The 18,571-nt window shown below is 52.4% G+C and overlaps 1 protein-coding gene across 6 annotated transcripts in view; it reads right to left on the reverse strand.

Moving 5' to 3' along the window:
• PRDM11 (PR/SET domain 11) overlaps positions 1–18,571 on the reverse strand; it is an 89,294-nt gene that overhangs the window by 46,736 nt on the left and 23,987 nt on the right. Inside the window, exons 1-4 of one of the 6 annotated variants that reach the window (XM_060303302.1) lie at positions 9,446–9,559; positions 7,772–7,896; positions 7,314–7,417; positions 6,464–6,726 (exon numbers count right to left, since the gene is read on the reverse strand). In XM_060303302.1, the coding sequence (XP_060159285.1) occupies positions 6,464–6,726; positions 7,314–7,417; positions 7,772–7,890 (486 nt within the window). In that variant the 5' untranslated portion in view covers positions 7,891–7,896; positions 9,446–9,559. Of the gene's footprint in view, positions 1–6,463; positions 6,727–7,313; positions 7,418–7,771; positions 7,975–8,492; positions 8,744–9,445; positions 9,560–18,571 lie in introns of those variants that run through there. The other 5 variants (XM_030864607.2, XM_060303301.1, XM_060303304.1 and 2 more) reach the window with 5 other exon arrangements.

Raw genomic sequence — 18,571 nt, forward strand, 5'->3', positions numbered from 1 at the left:
TGGCAATGACTTATGGAGTCTGTGATTTCCAGTGAGATGAGTAAGCAGAGGAAGTGGAATTTCTTTTCTAAACAGTCAGAAGTGAGAGCAAAACTCCTTCCAAGGAGGCCAGGCCATGAAGGAGAGATGCAAAGTGGAAATGGCCATTTGGTTCATCTAAACCCGGGCCCTGTCCCTGCAGGACCAGCTTTCCTCCAGGTTGAGGGGAGATGGAGAGGGACCTTGTACTGGGCAGGAAGGATGAGTGGAACAGAGTCGACCAAGGCCAGGATGTAGGCATAGGCCCGACAAGTAAGGCAGGTGGAGAGGACCAGGAGGCCGAATGAGAAGGTGGGTTCTGGAGGCACACTGCCCAGGTTTGAACCCCAGCTCAGCTACTCACTAGCCGTTTAGCTTTGTGCAGAATGACTCATTCTCTCCAGGCCTCAGTTTTCTCAGCTGTGCAATGGATAGAACAATACCTGCTTCACAGGGGCATCGCTAGGACCAAATGAGACCATGCTGTGAAGTGCTGAGTACAGACCCAGACACGTAGTAGGCGCTCAATAAACATTAACGGCTATGCTTATCCTTACAGCACCACCATCGTTTCTGCTGGAGGGGACTCTATATACTGAGTTATGGAAGGAAATGTGCTGTGTTGGATGGAGGCCAGAGCTTTGGAAGGCAGGCAGAAGGTCAAGAACAGACAAGTATAGCTTTGGGACAGGATTTGACAGATGAATGCAGTTTATTTAGGATGTGGAGTTTCCGGATCCTGGTCCAAAGTCAGGGCCGTGGTTTAGCCCACCTTTCCCCCCCTCGCACCATTCAGCCAACCCATCGTCTGAGCAGGCAGAGCTGTTCCTCATTCCTGCTTTTCCCCAGCTGAGGCCGCAACTGAGGACAGACACACAGACACACACACAGGCTTCAACGCCTCTCACTTCTCTGCATCACAAAGGTCAAAGCCTCCACGTGGTCCTGCGACCTCCAGCCATATTGTCCCTGCACCCATGCGTATGCCGCAGCTCAGAGGCCCGTGGAAGGAACCTCCAAGGAAGCAACATTGCTGCCTCTGGCCCTGCCCCTGAACGACAGGCCACGAACAGATGGAGCTGGTCTATGATCACGCTGCAAACTCCAGAGCTTCCTATTATCCCTTTTCTCTGGACCCGGACCCATGCCAGGCCACGAACCTGGGGAAGCTATCTGCTTTAGAGACTCCAACCTTTCCTGGCTGGGCTGTCCCAAAGGGTAGACTCTGATGGGAAAGAAGGGGACCCTACTAGCCCTTCCCTGGGCATGATGCTAGATTTTTCTCCCCTGAGATTTTCCTGCAGGCTGAGAAGGCATCAGCCTCCTCTGCTGAACTCCTAGCCATCCTTCAAAACCCATCCCCAATTTGCCCAGCCAAAACCAACTCCCCTTCTGCCTACCCCTACAGCCTACTGCAGCACCACAATCACCAGTAAAACTCTGGGTCGGGAATAGGCCTCCTGCCTTCCCGTCTACCTCAGTCCCCGCTCCCTGTGGCTGAACCAAAGGCTCTGTAAAAACAGAGAGCAGGACTTCCCTGGTGGCGCAGTGGTTGAGAGTCCGCCTGCCGATGCAGGGGACGGGGGTTCGTGCCCTGGTCCGGGAGGATCCCACATGCTGGGCCCGTGAGCCATGGCCGCTGAGCCTGCGTGTCCAGAGCCTGTGCTCCGCAATGGGAGAGGCCACGGCGGTGAGAGGCCCGCGTACCGCAAAAAAAAAAAAACCAAAAAACAGAGAGCAAACTTCTTGTATTTGTGTTACCTCCAGAACTTCCTGCTCAGTGCCCAGTGCATGGGAGTTGCTCTGCCTCTGTGAGGACAGATTGAATTTGGACACATAACCACATTCACTGCTCCCCCTCCTTAGGCATGTCTCCCCATGATGGAACTCCTTAAAGCCCCAGGCATCACGGAGGGATGCTGTCTTTGAAGGAACCCAAGGTCTGCCAGGTACCAGCTACGGGAGTTGGGGCTGCTTGCTTGACCTCTTCAGTCCCGGGTTCCCTTATCTGAACGAGAAGGGCAGCCACCTCCACCTGTGGGACTGTTTTGAGGGAGAATGGGATATACACCTGGCATATAATAATTGCTCAATGAGCAGCCAGACTTTGAAAACAAGCCAATCACCCTTGCTGGCTCCCCCTCCTCACCTCCCACTCACATCTCGATCCACGGCAATGTGGCTTCCACCCGTGAAACTGCCCCTGTCAAGCACACCAAGACCCGTGTGCCAATGGGCTCTCGATCCCCAAGCTTCTCGCCCTCTGCAGCACTGACCCCACTGCTCGACCCTTCCCAGGGCTCAGCTGCATATATTTATATGCTTGGTTTTCCCTCCATACCCAGGCATCTGCCCTCGGCTGCTGACCCACACACACCGACGTGCCTCGGGACAGCGCCACCTGGGCATCTCGAGGGCATCTCCATCTCTACCCATCCCAACCTGAACTCGCCTTCTCCTCAGTCTCAGGCACCACCTCTCTGCACATTTTAGCAGACGTCCCCCCAAACACAAGCCCACCGGATTAGTGCCCTACTACGGCTGTAACAAACGGCCACAAACACGGTGGCTTAAAACAACACAAACTTATTGTCTTCCTTTTCTGGAAGTAAGGAATCCTAAAATCAAGGTGTTGGCAGGCCTGAGTTTTTTTCAGGTGGCTTGAGGGAAGAATCTGCTTCCTGGCCTTTTGTAGACTCTGCAGGCCTTAGCTCCTTCTCCATCTTCAAGGCCAGCAGCATAGGGTCTTCCAATCTTTTCTCTCTGACTCTAACCCTCCTGCCTCCCTCTCATAAAGATGCTTGTAACTGCAGTGGGCCCACCCCGATAAGGCAAGATGATTTCTCCATCTCAAGGTCCTTAACTTGATCACGTGTGCAAAGTTCCTTTTACCATGTAAGATAACACATTCACAAGTTCCAGGGATCTGGACATGGCCATCTTTGGAGAGCCATTGTTTGGCCTACTATAGTCACCTCCCTTCACCTGCTCCAAATCTCCAGGATATCTCTCCAGGGACAGACAAAACGTTGGCCCACCTCCTTTCTACAGCCAGTGTCTCCATGTGAACCTTCTTAGGTAATATAAAAGCTTACCCGCTTACCCATCACGCCTTATCTCTACTGTATATTCAATCATTTCTTCAGCAGGACTCCCTCCACTGGGTTTTTTAAGGAAGTTAATGTCTCATTAACAAACTCCCTTGACCCCAGTCTTCCCTCAGCCATCACCCTTCCTGTCTCTCTCCTCCACGTATTTCTAATCAAACTTCTGAGAAGTGACTACACCAGTCACCTCTATTCTAATGAGGTTTCCATCTCATTACTCTTCTGCAGGATTTCTCAGCCCTGGTACTGTTGACAACTGAGGCCAGATCATTCTTTGTTGTAGGAGGTTGTCCTATGTATTATAAAAGGTTTAGCAGCATCCCTGGCCTCCTACTTCTAGATGCCAGTAGCATGTCTCCATCTTAAGTTGTGATGGCAAAAAAAAAAAAACCATCCAGACATTTCCAACTACCCCAGAAAGGGGGCGGGGGGTATAAATTGCCCCAGGTTGACAACCACTGGCTTATAGTAACAGCTCTTGCTAAAGTCACCAGTGACTTCCCTGGCACTAAATCCAGTAAATGCTTTCGAGCCCTTCTCTTGCTTGGCTTCTCAGCAGAGCTGGACATTGCTGGACACTCTGGCCTTCCCACCCCAGGCCACTCTTGCTCTGGCTCCCCTGCAGGATCGAGCTCCCCTGCTGTACCGCTCACCGTTGAAGTTCCTCAAAGCTTAGTCCTTAGGCTGCTGCACCTCTCGCTCAGCCTGTTCTCCCTGGGGGCTGCCCTCCAGCCCTCTGGCCCCACGGATCACCTATGCACAGGTGACTCATGAAGTAACATCTCCAGTCGTCCTTTCCAAGCTCTGAACCCATATATATAAAGCTGCCTAGTTGATATCACTACTTGGATATCTTGGCATCACTCAACAAGATATCCAAGGCATCACTCCAAACTCAACAAGCCCCAAACCAAAATCAGGATCTTCCCCTCAACCCAGTCCCCTTCTGGCGTTCCCTATTTCTCACAGAAATTCACCATTCCTGACCTGTAGGGAGAGGAACACTGCAGGAGTTGTTCATGACACTTCCCTCTCCCTTACTTGGGCCAATAGGTCTCTTCCCAAGTCAAATCTCTTTCATCTCTGAAGTAGTTCACAAACCAGTTCACTTGTCTCCATGTCTCTGCCCCACCCTAGCTCAACCCTCCACCGTCACCGACTTCAAGAACGAACACAGTCCTCCGACTGGGGTGCAGACGTCCATTCTTGACCAATGCCTCCACCCCATCAGTTCTCCAGCCTGCAGCCAAAGTCACCCTTTCAAAACATAAATGAAAGCTTTTCGCTGTTCTTAAAATGGAGAACGGAAGTCCCAGTCTGGCCCACTGGGCCCTACGTGACCCAGCCGCTGTCTCTTCCAGGCCCATGTTTGCTGCACTCCAGGCACACTGACCGCCCAGTTGCTCAAACGTGTTCTCTTCTGCCACAGGACCTTTGCTCATGGTGCTCCATCCATCTTGATGCCCCTCACCAAGCATCACCCGGTGGGAATTCTCCTCCTTCAATCACAGCTCAACTGTTAGGAAGCCTTCCCTGACTCCTGGCCCCATCAAATCCCTTGGTTGAGCACTTTTCTCCTAGCCCCACTGTCGCTCCATTACCTTTCAGAGCCATAATATTACATTTATTTTTATTTATTTATTTATTTGTGCGGTACGCGGGCCTCTCACTGTTGTGGCCTCTCCCTTTGCGGAGCACAGGCTCCGGATGCGCAGGCTCAGCGGCCATGGCTCACGGGCCCAGCCGCTCCGCGGCATGTGGGATCTTCCCGGACCGGGGCACGAACCCATGTCCCCTGCATCGGCAGGCGGACTCTCAACCACTGCGCCACCAGGGAAGCCCATAATGTTACATTTATTGATGCTTATCTTATTCTTTAATTTCTTCCATCTTCCCCATAGTAAATTCTATGAGGGCAGGACTGATGTCTGATCTGGTCCACCATTGCGTCCCCAGAGCCAGCCCAGTGCTTGACACAAAGCAGACCTTCAAGAGGTGTTTATTTAAAGATAAATGAATCATCTTCCTACCCCCAGCCTGCCTCTCTCTACTGTCCCATGTCCCCCTATCTGTGGTCAAGTTTGGTGCCTGAAAGTCATCACTGATAATTTTCGAATCTGAAAATCCCTCTTCCTCACCTTCACATCCTGTCTATCAACGAATCTTGGGGATTCTCCCCCCTAAATCTCTCAAACGTGCCCACCTTTAGCACTTGAGTTTAAGCCACCATCTTTCCAGATGCGAACTCCCACTCCAGCCTTTTACCTAGAATCCCAATTCTCCATTCTGCAACCTACCACGTCACACCTCTGCTTGAAACGTTCCGATGGCTTCCCCTGACCCACAGGATGAAGGATGCACTTGTCACGGCCTATGAAACACAGCATGATCTGGCTCCCACCTCCCTCTCCTGCCAATTCTCGCCGCTCTGCCTCTCAGGCTCACTGCTGCTGCCCCACCGGACTTCTTAGGTTCCTCTCTCTCAGCTGTTCTGCCTACATGGAGCATTTTTCCATCCCCCTTCTACTAACTGCTACTCATTCTTCAAGTCTCAGACCAGAGGAAGTCTTGACCAAACCCCTCAAGTAGGCCAAGAACAACAATAATAGCTGACAGTCACTGCGTGCTTACTAAAGGCAAGCACGATTCTAAGAACTTTGCAGCATTAACTCATTTCATCTTCACCATCAGCTATGATTATCCTGGCACAGAGAGGTTCAATGACTCATCCAAGGTCACATTAGATAGTAATTAGCAAACCTGGCTGACATGATGAACTCAGGCTCCAGGCCCCAAATCCCAGAGCTCTGTGAACGCTGCCATCTCCCTGTGTACCCAGAGCGTCCTGTATTCCCCCTTCAGTAGCAATTTGTCACATGCGCATGTATTTGTTCACTGCCTGTGCTCCCCACCAGACTGTCCACTCCCAGAAGGCAGGGGCCGTGCCTGTCTTGTTGGAAGCTTTCCCTCTAGCATCGGATATCACTGCTTTTTTAGCTGAACGTCATGCTATGCTCCAGGTCACCCACTCCAGAGGAGGGCTGGGGTAAACCCTTCATAAATGTCATAGAATGGCCCGCCAGACACACGCACGAGGATTCATGGAGAAATTGCCCCACCACTGATTCCGCTGACTACTGCCAGATGGGGCTCCTCCACATGGCCCTTGGCTACCAAGGGTCACAGGGGCAAGGGGACAGCAAGATCCATCATCCACGTGTCCAGGAGTGATGGCAGAAAAGCTCTGGGCCAGGCTGGGCCAGCGTATGGCTCCCCCTGCTGGTTTCCTTCCATGTTCGTGGCACCCTTTTCCGAGGCACAGCCCAGGAGACACTCACCAGCCACGAGAAGAAGCCAGCTGATTTGTCCTGGGTGGAGATCTGCCCCTCATAGGGGCCGAAGATGTGGCCCTTGGGGATGACCTCATTTATGCAACGCACGTCATTCTCCCCACTGGCTTCCTTGACCACCTCCATGCCCTGGGGGATGGTGAGGGCCGCCCGGTCTGGGATGCCCACAGGCACCGGCGTGTCGGACACAAACACCGGGGGACCATGGTTCGGGCACTCATCCACAAAGTACTCCTGGCAGGACTCGCAGACTGGAGGGATGGAAAGAGGAAAGAGAGCCTCAGTTGGGAGGTAGGACCCCCATGGAGGTGGCTGAGGGGCTGATGGGAGGCCCACCCTGAGGACAGCGTGAGCCAGTGGAAATTACACAGCCTGGGACTCGGGAGTCCCAGCCCTGGCTCCACCCCAGCCAGTCACAGGCCCCTGAGTCTTCAGTAGTGATAACTCACTCCCCTCCCTGGGGACTCAAAGGACACACCCACCAACATCAAGGAAGCCAGTTTGAAAAAATAGAAGAAAGATCATGACTGGAGTCAAATAGGCCTGGGTTTGAATTGCAGCTGTGCATCTGTGAGCTGTGGGACCTGACGCAGGTGGTACTTAACCCTCACCCAGTCTCAGTGTCCTCCCCTGGAAAATGGGACCGAATAATGGACACCTCAGTGGCTAACGGTGAGGATTAACTGAGGCCTGGACCTGTGTCTGGTACATAATAGGTGAGTGTCTATCTTCAGTATTCTCACTGCAAATTCCCTAAGCAGAGATGGGATGGAGGGGGGGTGGGGGGGGCGGTGAAGGGCACGCAGAGTGGCCAAGAGTAGCCCCAAGCTCCACTTACACCAGAAGTCCACTTGCTGGAAGCTTTTGGGCATGATGAGGTCACGCTTCCCCTTCAGTTTCCTGGGCTCCACTTCCATGGCGGAGGGGTCTGGTCTCCTAGAGCTGGCCAGGACAGGGGCCAGTAGAGAAAGCACAAAGCGATCAGAGTGAGAGGCTGCTGGGCAGGGAAACTGAGGACGTGACCGGATGTGAGGCAGGTGGAGGAACCCCAGCCCACCTGCTTGTTCAGTGCAGTGGGTAGTGGAAAGGTAGGAGTCCTGAGACCTGGGTTCAGGCTTTCTTGGGCCACTACTTGGGTTTTTCTAGAGCCTGTGCTCACCCCTGGTCCTAGGAGTTGCCCAGAGCAGAGTATGGAAGATGAGTAAAGCATGGGATGTCTTCCCAGGGTCTCCCATCAACCCAGCCCAGCAATGCTCCCCCCCTTCTCCCTCGCCTGTCCCCACATTGGGGCCTCACCAGGGTTGGCCATACTCCTGGTCGCGGAGCGGTGAGCAGACCTCTGTCTTCACCACCGTCACCATCTCCCCCACGGCTGCCTTGGTCTGCGCCAAGCACTCCTTCATGTTCTCAGTCATTCTGTCCTGGGGACGCGAAGGCGGGACCACCACAGGAAGAGGATCAAAGAGACAGGGGAAGAGGGGTGAGTGGCAGAGAGGGCAAGCGGGGGTCTCCTGGAGTCTGGTTACCCTCCCTGCCATCCCCAGAGGAAGCGCTTGAGAACACAGACAACAAAAACAGCTGTAGCCCAGCCAAGAGGAAATGCCATTTCTATCCCGGGCTGGTCCTGGGGACGACTGGAGCCACCAGCCCCATGGGGTCAGGGGCCGGGAGTAGCTCAGGCCAGGAGGCAGGGCTGAGAAGCACAGCCTGTACCCCAAGACCAAAGGGCAAAGGGTACGAGGGACCCACAGGAGCCTCTGCACAAAACCCTGCAATGGGGAGCAGGGGAGGGATCGACTCAAGTCCAGCTGGGGCCAAAGGGGGCAGGCAGATGAAATGGGCCCCGAGCGCCTGGCTGCACAGCCCCTCACCCAGGGGCTTCCAGGGAATGCAGCCAGGCTCGCTTCGCCAGCTCAGAGCAGGTACAGGCGGGGCCTGGGGGTCCCCGTGTGGGCCGGCCCTGACTCCAAGCCCCACCCAGCTCTCTCTAGGGGAGTCTCCCTAGCCCGCAGCTTACCGCCCTCCTCCACCACCGCGCTGGGCTTCAGCCCCTCCCTTGGCACCCCAGGGTCCTCATGCCAAGCCCGGGGACACTCTTCTGGCCAGAACAGTGCTCAGCTCGGGCTGGGAGCGCGCTCGGCCCCCGGACTGGGCGAGCAGCGTGTGTGACTCACTACCCGGGGCCCCGCTGGCCACACCCCTGCTCCTCGGCTAATCAGCCCCCTGCTCCCCACCGGGGCCCCAAAGCCGCCGGCAGCGGGAGGGGTGTGGGGAAACGTGACGGCCTGCCCCCTTCTCCGAGCCGGCGGGGACCGGGGGCGCGCGGAGGGGGGCGGGGGAGGCCCGGGCCGGGCCGAGAAGCCCCGCCCCAGCCCCCCACCGCCCCCCCTGGGACCCCCAGCTCCTGAAGCCCGCGGGTCATCCCGGCTGCGTGTCCGGCTGGGAAAGTGTGAGATCCCGAGATCCGGCCGGCACTGCGCACCGGCCGGGAGCAGGGGCGGCGCGGTGGGCCGGGGAGGGCGCGGGCTCGCTCTCTCCCTCTCACCAACCTTCCCGGCGGGGCGCTCCCTGCCCAGCCCGGCCCTGCCCAGCGCCCGCCCCCCGCCCGCCAGGCCCGGCATTCCTTGCGGGGGCATGTGGCTTCTTGCCGGCCCCGGGGGCACGCAGTTGGCTGGCGGCCGGGAGGGGGGCGCGCGGGGAGCGAAAGGAAGCAGGCGCCCGGGAGGGGGCCCCGCCTGGGAGGAATTCCAGCCCCTCCCGCGGGCCTCGGCCCCCACGCGGGCCGGGGGGCGCCTCGCGGGCGTCTGGTGAGGATGATAGCGCCGGGGAGGCTGGGCCCCGCGGCCCACCGCGCGCCCTCCCAGCCTCCGCAGCCCACTCGGCACGGCGGCAGCGCGGCCTGCGGCGCGGCCAGAGCACCAGCGACACCCAAGTCGCCGGCCACGCACCGCAAGCCCGCCCCTTCCCCACCTGCGCGGCCTAGGGTGGGGACCGGCGTCTGCGAGGGGCCCCAAGGTTGGTGCTTGGCTGACCTCATAGCCCACGAAATGGCCCCCAAGCCACCCGTGAGGTGGGCAGGGGTTGGGAGTCAGCGAGGCAGGAACCTAGAGCTGGAAGACGTCCAGTGACTCGCCCAAGGTCACGCAGCCCATTCCTGGCGAAGTCTGCACTGGAGCCTAGGGCCTCCTCTGAGTAAATGGGAAACAGCAGGACCCCGAAATGTAAGCGTTTTGCTTCAGGACTGGTTCACTTTCACGCCACACCCTCAGTCCAGTCTTCTTCTAGAAGTATCACCCGAATCACCCTGGGGTGGGTGCAGGACTCAGCCCATAGGTGCAGCTGCCAGGTGGGGGCAGGACCCAGTGGATTTATAAACAGTCACAACACCCCTGCCCTAAGGAGCACTTCTCAACCGCATGGACAACATTTACACGCAACACATCCTGAGGCAGCTGGTCTAGAGTTTAGGAGCCTTGCTCCTAGAGCCCACTGCTTGTGTTCAAATGCCAGCTATTGGCTCTGTGACCCTGGGCAGGTGTTAAGGACTGAATGTTTGTATGTGCCCCCTCAGAAAAAAAAAAAAAAAATCCATAATCCCTATGTTGGATGCCCTAACCCGCAGTGTGCCTGTTATTTGGAGACAGGGCCTGCGAGGGGGTGATAAAGGTTAAATGAGGTCACAAGGATGGGGCCCTAATCTAATAAGGCTGGTGCCCTTAAAGAAGGGGAAGAGACACCAGAGCGCCCCCTCTCTCTCCACCAGGTGAGGACAGTAGGAAGGCAACAGTCTGCAAGCCAGGAAGAGAGCCTTCACCAGGAACCAAATTAGCCAGCACCTTGATCTTGGACTTCCCAGTCTCCTGAACTGTAAGAAATAAGTGTCTGGTGTGTAAGCCACCCAGTTTATGGCATTTTGTTATGACAGCCCGAGCTGACCTGGGCAGCAGGCTGTCTAACTTCTCTGTGCTTCCATTTCTTCATCGGGAAAATGTGTCAAGTATTAGATTCTATCACAGACGTTGCTGTATTAAACAGAGACGTGTTTGGAGGGAGCTAGGGAGCTAGGCACCGTCTCTATACATCCACTGAGTAAAGCTCATCAGGAAGATGGGTATGTGTGACATCATTAAGGAGTGGCTTTGAATTCTCTCCTTTGGATTGGATTTATTTTAAGTCAGTCATTTGCAGACTCTGCCACTATCCTAGGAACTGACCGCTCGGGACCATTTTGCATTGAGCTCTCCTGTTCTAGGCCCTCTGCCCTCCCCCGGCTTCACCTGTATGCCATGCTCCACCCTGCCAGGGGGGCCTGTGAACTTGCTGTGTATTCCACCTGGAACACACCTGGAAAGCTCCTACCTATTCTTCAGCCCTCACTGCCCCCTCATCCATAATACCCTCTCTAGCCCCATGTCCCTTTCCTCATGACACTTGTCACTCTTAGAGCAGTCTTCTGTCAGTATGATTATTTGATGAATACCTGTTTCCCATAATAGATTAGAAGCTCCCCAAGGGCAGAGGGCAGGCCTTTTTGCTCACCACTGAATGGCCAGCACTTGTAACAGTGAGTGCCTGACGTCAGGGCAGAACAAGTGAAAGACAAGCCATATGCTAGGGCATGAACTTTAAGGAGGCATCCATTCTCAGGGTCATGCGCTTGCAGGGCTGGCACCTGAGACTGAGTGCCTCCTTCAATTTTGCACCCCTAGGTGCCTTGCTTGCCTTACCCGGGTCTCAGCCTTGCCTATCACATAGCATATTCTCAATAAATGTTTGCCAAGTTAATTCATGACCCAATGACCCGTCATAACTCACTGTCTCCCACCAATATGTTCTTCTGGCCCCTTTGAGTATCTCAACTCTGTAAGAGACCTCAGAGGGGGAGATAGGGTGGGTGGGTTATTGTTTTGAACCCTCTTCATGGGGTACTTTCTCGTGAGCTCTGCCAGGCAAGGTGGGGGAGGCTGGCATCGAGAGGCAGTGAGGGACAGTGAGAGTGTGATGGGATTAGACTCCTGAGGCCTGGAGCCTGAATTTGATAATAAGTGTAAAGTATAAGCTGTGCAACCATGGGCATATGACTTCAACTCTCTAGGCCTTAGTGTCTTCCTTGGTAAAACGGAAAGAATCAAAATTGCCCCAGAGAAATCACTGAGGCAAAGGCTGGGTCAAGGTCTTGGAAAGAGCCAAGTGCTAAGGGTTTGTAAGGGATATTAATCCCTTACTGGCTCTAAACTGGCTGCCAGAGGCAAGGGGGTGAGCAGGAAGAGAAAGGAGAGGGGGGATGGAGGGAAGAGAGACCGGGGGGAAGGAAAGGAGGGAGAAGTAGGCAATAGTATGGGAATAAAGGCTGGAGGGGAAGAGGGAGAGGAGAGAAAATCGGAGAAAAAAGGTGGAAAGGGAGAGGGAGACTCAGAGAGACAGAGGGAAGAGGCACACAGACATTTTTCTAAGTCTTAAATGGTCCTGGGGAAAACATCCCCTTATAAAAAAAAGCATTCATTTGAATCTCAAAGTAGAGATGTCTGTGGGCCACGTACTTTCATGTCTTATTTTTCATTTACATCCCACCTTCATCCCATTAAAAAAATTGTGACGATTTATAACATAAACTCATACTCAGCAGGACAGTTGAACAACCAGAGACCTCATGGAGAGGAGTGATGCCAATTATACACAGAATCTGTGGTAAGATGTTTAGTGATCTAGCTTTCCATTCAGTTCTGAGCCTCCTGGCAGCTAAGGCAAAAAGGGAAACACGATGGGTTACAAAGTACTCATTATTTGATACCTATTTATTGACTGGCTGCACAATTAAGTTCTTTTCATTCTTGGAGGGGTCCAGCTGCCTGGAGAACCAGAATCAACTCTCACTTACATAACTGGTGTGTATTACAACTCCTTTCTGTGTCTGTAGTGAAGGCCATGGGGGCAGGGAGGGAGAAGATGGGATGTGGCAGGACTGAATGAACTTCCATTTGGGAAGAGAGGAAGAACACGGGCTTGTGTCCTTCATTAGGTCCAGCTCAGTGGGCACGGTAAGGCCCCAGCCAGGTGAAGCTCCGGCAACTGTTTCCGCAGACTGCTCTGGCCCTGCTTGCCCAGAGAGGGGCTTAGGGGAGGGCGGGGTGGGGGTGGGGGTCAGCAGGCCTCGTAGAGGACTCCAAGCTGCTGGCAATGCTCCCTCTCAGCTGGCTCCTCTGAGTCTGCACCCGCAGAGATTAGGCATGTTGCAAACCCAGCAATGAGATGCAGACCCAAGAGGAGGGGGCAGAACGCGGCTCAGGAGCCTGCAGCTCTGTTTTCACTCTTGGCAGGTTGCCAGGGTCCTGGAATGCCCGGCAGCCAGTGTGGCCAGAGGACCAGGGGCCTGTACCCACTTGGGTACCCTAGAGGCTAGCGCCAGGAGAACCTGGCAGGCCTGCTCTTGTACCCCCACAGCATTCTGTGTTGTCTCCCCGATGACAAAGGGACACGCAGTGAGGGGGCTGGCCCGAGTTACACAGTGACCTGGGCTGGGTATCCCAAGCCTTGGCTCTCAGTCCTGACTGTGCCATAAACTTTTATTTATTTGCTTATTCATGGCTGCGTTGGGTCTTCGTTGCTGCGTGCAGGCTTTTCTCTAGTTGCAGCGAGCGGGGGCTACTCTTCCTTGCGGTGTGCAGGCTTCTCATGGCGGTGGCCTCTCCCCCGTTGCGGATCACGGGCTCTAGGCGCACGGACTTCAGCAGCTATGGCTCCCGGGCTCTAGAGCGCAGGCTCAGTAGTTGTGGCTCACGGGCTTGGTTGTTCGGCCACATGTGGGATCTTCCCGGACCAGGGCTCGAACCTGTGTCCCCTGCATTGGCAGGCAGATTCTTAACCACTGCGCCACCAGGAAAGGCCCTGTGCCATAAACTTTTTAGGTGATCCTGAGCAAGTTCCTGCCTGGCCCTGAGCCTCAGTTTCCCCTTCCTGAAAAATGAAAGTTCCAACGTGGTTCTTAACAGTAAACCATGGGGATAATTGGGGGAAAGCATGGAATTATTACAGGGAGTTGTTGGATTTATATGTCCAGCAAGCTCTGCCTATGGAAAGCACAGATTATATGCCTTGAACTCATGCATAAGACAGACTTGCAAATGTGTGTAGATACTTCTGCGATGAACTAAAGGTAAATTTATTTAACAGTGTTATTGATTCATAGAAGCCCTACGGCACCATGTGTTTTGTTAACCAACTGATACCAGCACAGCCACTCAATAAGCTGTGTAACCTTGAGAAAATTCACTATCTGCTCCACCTCGGTTTCCTCATCTGTCCAATGGGACAGATATCAGATCCTACCTCCTAGGGCTGCTTTACAGAGCACAGTGCCTGGCATATAATAGGTACTCTATAGAAATTAGTTCTTCTTATCGTCCATTTTATTTATTATTTTAAACGTGTAGCACACATCAGGTGAGCCTGTTGGTGAAATTTTTTTGACATTAGAAGAGGGCCTTGGGCTTCCCTGGTGGCTCAGTGGTTAAGAATCCGCCTGCCAGTGCAGGGGACACGGGTTCGAGCCCTGGTCCGGGAAGATCCCACATGCCACGGAGCAACTAAGCCCGTGCGCCACAACTACTGAGCCTGCGCTCTAGAGCCCTCCAGCCACAACTACTGAGCCCACGTGCCACAACTACTGAAGCCCGCGCACCTAGAGCCTGTGGTCCACAACAAGAGAAGCCACCGCAGTGAGCAGCCTGCGCACCACAACGAAGAGTAACCCCCGCTCGCCACAACTAGCGAAAGCCCGCGCGCAGCAACAAAGACCCAACACAGCCCAAAATAAATAAATTTATAAAAAATAATAATAATAAAAGAGGGCCTTCACGAGTAGTCAATACCCTTAACAGAGAAACACTTTTAATAAATCTATACTATAAAGATGCTTATCCCAATGGAAAAATAAAATGGAAAAGAACGTGAAAAAGCAATCTACAAAAGAAAAGAGACAAATGGCCAATCTGCTTTATGGAAAATCACAAAACGCTAATACTCAAATAAATATAAGTTAAAACAAATAAATATCATTTCTCCTCTATGAAACTGGCAAAGATTAAAAATCTTGATACTAGTCAGAGTTGGCAAGTGTGTGGGGGAATACCCTACATGCCCTACTAGTTAGAATAGAAATCGGTGTAATCTTTCTGCAGGGCGATTTGGCAATGCATATGAAAAGTCTTAAAATGAGCAAAACCTTTGTAGGAGCAGTCCCAAATCTAGGAATTTATCCTAAGGACATAATTAAGTTGTGTGCAAAGATTTACCCACAAGGCTTTCCTCTGCAACACTATTTTTAGTAGCAAAAAACAGGAAACAACTTAAACCTCAAAAACAGGGGAGAAGTTAATACATAACACACAATGAAATATTACACAGCAATTAACAGTGCTTTAGAAGAATATTTATTGACACGGAAACAGGCTCAACATACTGTTAAAGAAAAACTTAAAGTTATGAAGTGAAAGAAGCCAATCTGAAAAGGCTACATCCTGTGCGATTCCAACTCTATGACATTCTGGAAAAGGCAAAACTATGGAGAGAGTAAAAAGATCAGTAGTTGCCAGGGGTAAGAGGGTGGGAAGGGTGAATGGGCAGAGCACAGAGGATTTTTAGGGCAGTGAAACTACTCTGTATGATACTATAATGGTGGATACACGTCATTATACATTTGTCCAAACCCTCAGAATGTAAAACACCAGTGAGCCTTAATGTAAGCTGTGGCCTTGGGATGATAATGATGTCAGTGTAGGTTCAGCATTTGGAACAAATGTACCTGCCTCTGGTTTTAACTGTATAACCAACAGCTGAATGCCTGCTGGGGTGGCCACCGGACTGGCCACATAGCTGAGGACTGATGATGGGTCCAAGCATACCTCCGGCTCTTGGAGTCTGGGCTAGTCCTCAGACTAATGCTGCTGTCCATAGTGGGGGAGGTTCTGGAGGTGGGGGCCAGGAAGCATAGGGAAACCCTCTAGTTTCTGCTTGATTTTCCTGTGAACGTAAAACTGCTCTAAAAAATAAAGTCTAGGGACTTCCCTGGTGGTGCAGTGATTGGGAATCTGCCTGCCAATGCAGGGGACACGGGTTCGAGCCCTGGTCCGGGAAGATCCCACATACCGCAGAACAACTAAGCCTGTGCACCACAACTACTGAGCCTGAGCTCTAGAGCCTGCGAGTCACAACTACTGAGGCCGCGTGCCACAACTACTGAAGCCTGTGCACCTAGAGCCCGTGCTCTGCAAGAAGAGAAGCCACCGTAATAAGCCCGCACACCACAATGAAGCGAGCCCCCGCTTGCTGCAAATAGAGAGAAAGCCTGCGTGCGGCAACGAAGACCAAACGCAGCCAAAAAGCAAATAAATAAATTTATTTATTTAAAAAAATAATAATAAAGTCTATTTTTTAAACGAGAGTTGCAAAGATAGATACAAAATAATTCCATATAAAATGTATATTTAGCTATATGGATTTGCACACACAGATCTGGGAGGATACGTATTGGGATATCACTAGTGGTTAGTTGCGGGGCTTACGTTAAAGAGAGTTTCTGCTTTCTTTTTGCTAAAGAGAAAAATAAGTCACTTAAAAAATTTCTAAAGGAACTCTTCATACTCATTTAGTTGAGAAATCGCCAGAGAAGATAATAACTAAGGTTCTTCCATCCTTACCCACCTGTCATTAGACACTGAGATCGAACCAATTATTTGGGAGGAAGGAGGATCCAAAGACTGAACACCAGGCATATTGTCCCTTGATGCACATTGGATGGATGAAGGAATCAATCAGTCGACCAACTGAGCAATAAGGGCCCCAATATTTCAGCCATGAAACAACTCTGTTTTAATCTTTTATGATTCCCATTTGAAAGACATACTGCATGTATTGTATGATAATTCATTCATTTTCCTAGTTTTTCTAATACACACAGGTTATGTGATAACTAGGGTGAACACATGGGTTCTCTGCTGTCATTCTAAGCAAAAGCAAAGAAATCTGGCACATTCATTCACGTGTCCTGCTGGTTACAGGGAGCCGTGCGATTTTCATTACACTTCTCTATGTTCAAAACATAGCTCGGCGGATAGAATACTATGCAGAATTGAGACGACCACAACTGCATGCTGTAGTATAGATGAGTCATAATACCGAGAAAAGAAACGAGACCCCAAAGAGTACATGCCGTATGGTTTAATTTATAGAGTTAAAAATAGGCAAAACTGTGGTGGTTACAGGTGTTACTGGTTATCCTTGCAAAGAATTATTATAGAAATGGGCAGAAAAGGGGGTTCTAGGGTGCTGGCCATGCTCTGTTTCTGGATCTGGGTACTGGCCCCTTGGGTGTGTTAAGTTTGTGAAAATATATTGAGCCATGCTCTTATAATATGTGCATTTTTTATATGTATGTTAATAATAACAAAGAAAAAAATCTGCAGGGGCCCTCAGGGCAAGGAACTCCCGTGGCGGGACCTCCAACCCCATCCAGCCCTTGATTTTGCAGCTGAGGGAACTGCGGTCCAGCCAGGTGAGGCTCCTGCCCCAGTCATGGCGGATCTGGTTTCAGGCCTTTACCTGCGTGGCAGTTTCCACTGAGCATCGGTGGTACAGCTGGCTGAGGCCTGCAGAACACACTCTCCTAAGGTGGTTCCTCCTGCAGAAGCTTTTAGAGGTAATATGTTTACTCCATGATGGTAAGACTTGGATAAGGAGTTGGGAGAAACAGTGTAAAGGTTCGTGAGGCAAATGGAGAAGCTGGCGAAGGACGCCACCTTCTTTCATGAGTTTGCTTCTTACAGCGGATGCTGCTAGTGGCTTACCGGGATCCCATTCCGCCTTTCCTCCCACTAATGGAATTGGACTCTGTTCAGATGCTACACCTTCCTCACCGGACCTACTGCCCTACCCTCGCTGCGGGGGGGAAGCACGCAGCCTTTGTTGCAAATGGCCGCCACGTCCTGCGGAAGACCCCAGCAGGAATCAGGCTTAGGATGATCTAGCACGGCAAAGCAGCGGAAAGGTGCGGTGTAGTCATAAATATATCTGGTCTTTGCCCCCAGCTCCTGGAGCAGAGCTCCTAAAGCCCTCGGCATTTCCCAATAGGAGTGTCTTCTGTTATTCACAAGGAGCCCCTTGCTGTCACACCTGAGTTGGTGCTAATGAAGTGACTTAGGATGGGGCCCCTTGATAGACTTAAGATGGGGCTGATCACCAGAAAGACCAAGAGATTAGAGTTAGAACTTTCAGTCCCATCCACTGACTTGGGGGTGGGGGTAAAGACTGAACTCTATGAAAATTCTTAAGATTCAGAGAGCTTCGTGGTTGGTGAACACGTCCGGGTGCTGGGAGAGTAGCGCGCCTGGAAAGGGCACGGAAGCTCCACGCCCCTCTCCCCATACCTTGCCCTAGGCATCTCTTCCATCTGGCTGTTCCTGAGTTGTATCCTTTATAATAAACCAAAAATTAGTAAGTAAAGCACTTTCCTGAGTTCTGTGAATTGTTCTAGGGAGTTATAGAACCTGGGGAGGGGGACATGGAAACCCCTGATTTATGTTGGTCAGAAGTATGGGTGGCCCAGGACTTGCAAGTGGTGTTTGAAGTGGGAACCATCTTGAGGGAGTGGGCCGCCAACCTGTGGGATCTGTGCTCATTCTGGATAGTTAGTTTCAGTTGGTGTCGAAGTATCAGAGCGTGGTTTGTTCGGTACTGGAAAACACACCAGAGACGGGGACTTTAAATGACATGGTTAAGGCATTAAATCAACGGGTCCTGATATCTGCCCTACTTCTGCACTTCCTGTTACTTCTTTTTACTCAAGCCTGACTAGGACAGGGTCTCTGTTACATGCAGCCCCAGCCATCCTCACTGGTACCCTACCCTGCCAAAGGTGCAGGCTCCACCTACGCACAGGTCCACTGGGGCTGTGCCTCTGTAAAGCATCCTCCCCGATGGAGCCTTGGACTACAAAGGGGCAAAGGGAGGGGCTGCAGCATTACACCCCCAGCCACCCCTCTCCCCTAAGCCCAAGATCTGACCTGCAGCTATAACCTGAGCTCTCTCTCTCATGCACTGCTG

The sequence above is a fragment of the Globicephala melas genome, chromosome 8, assembly GCF_963455315.2.
Source record: "Globicephala melas chromosome 8, mGloMel1.2, whole genome shotgun sequence".
Classification (NCBI taxonomy): Eukaryota; Metazoa; Chordata; class Mammalia; order Artiodactyla; family Delphinidae; genus Globicephala; species Globicephala melas.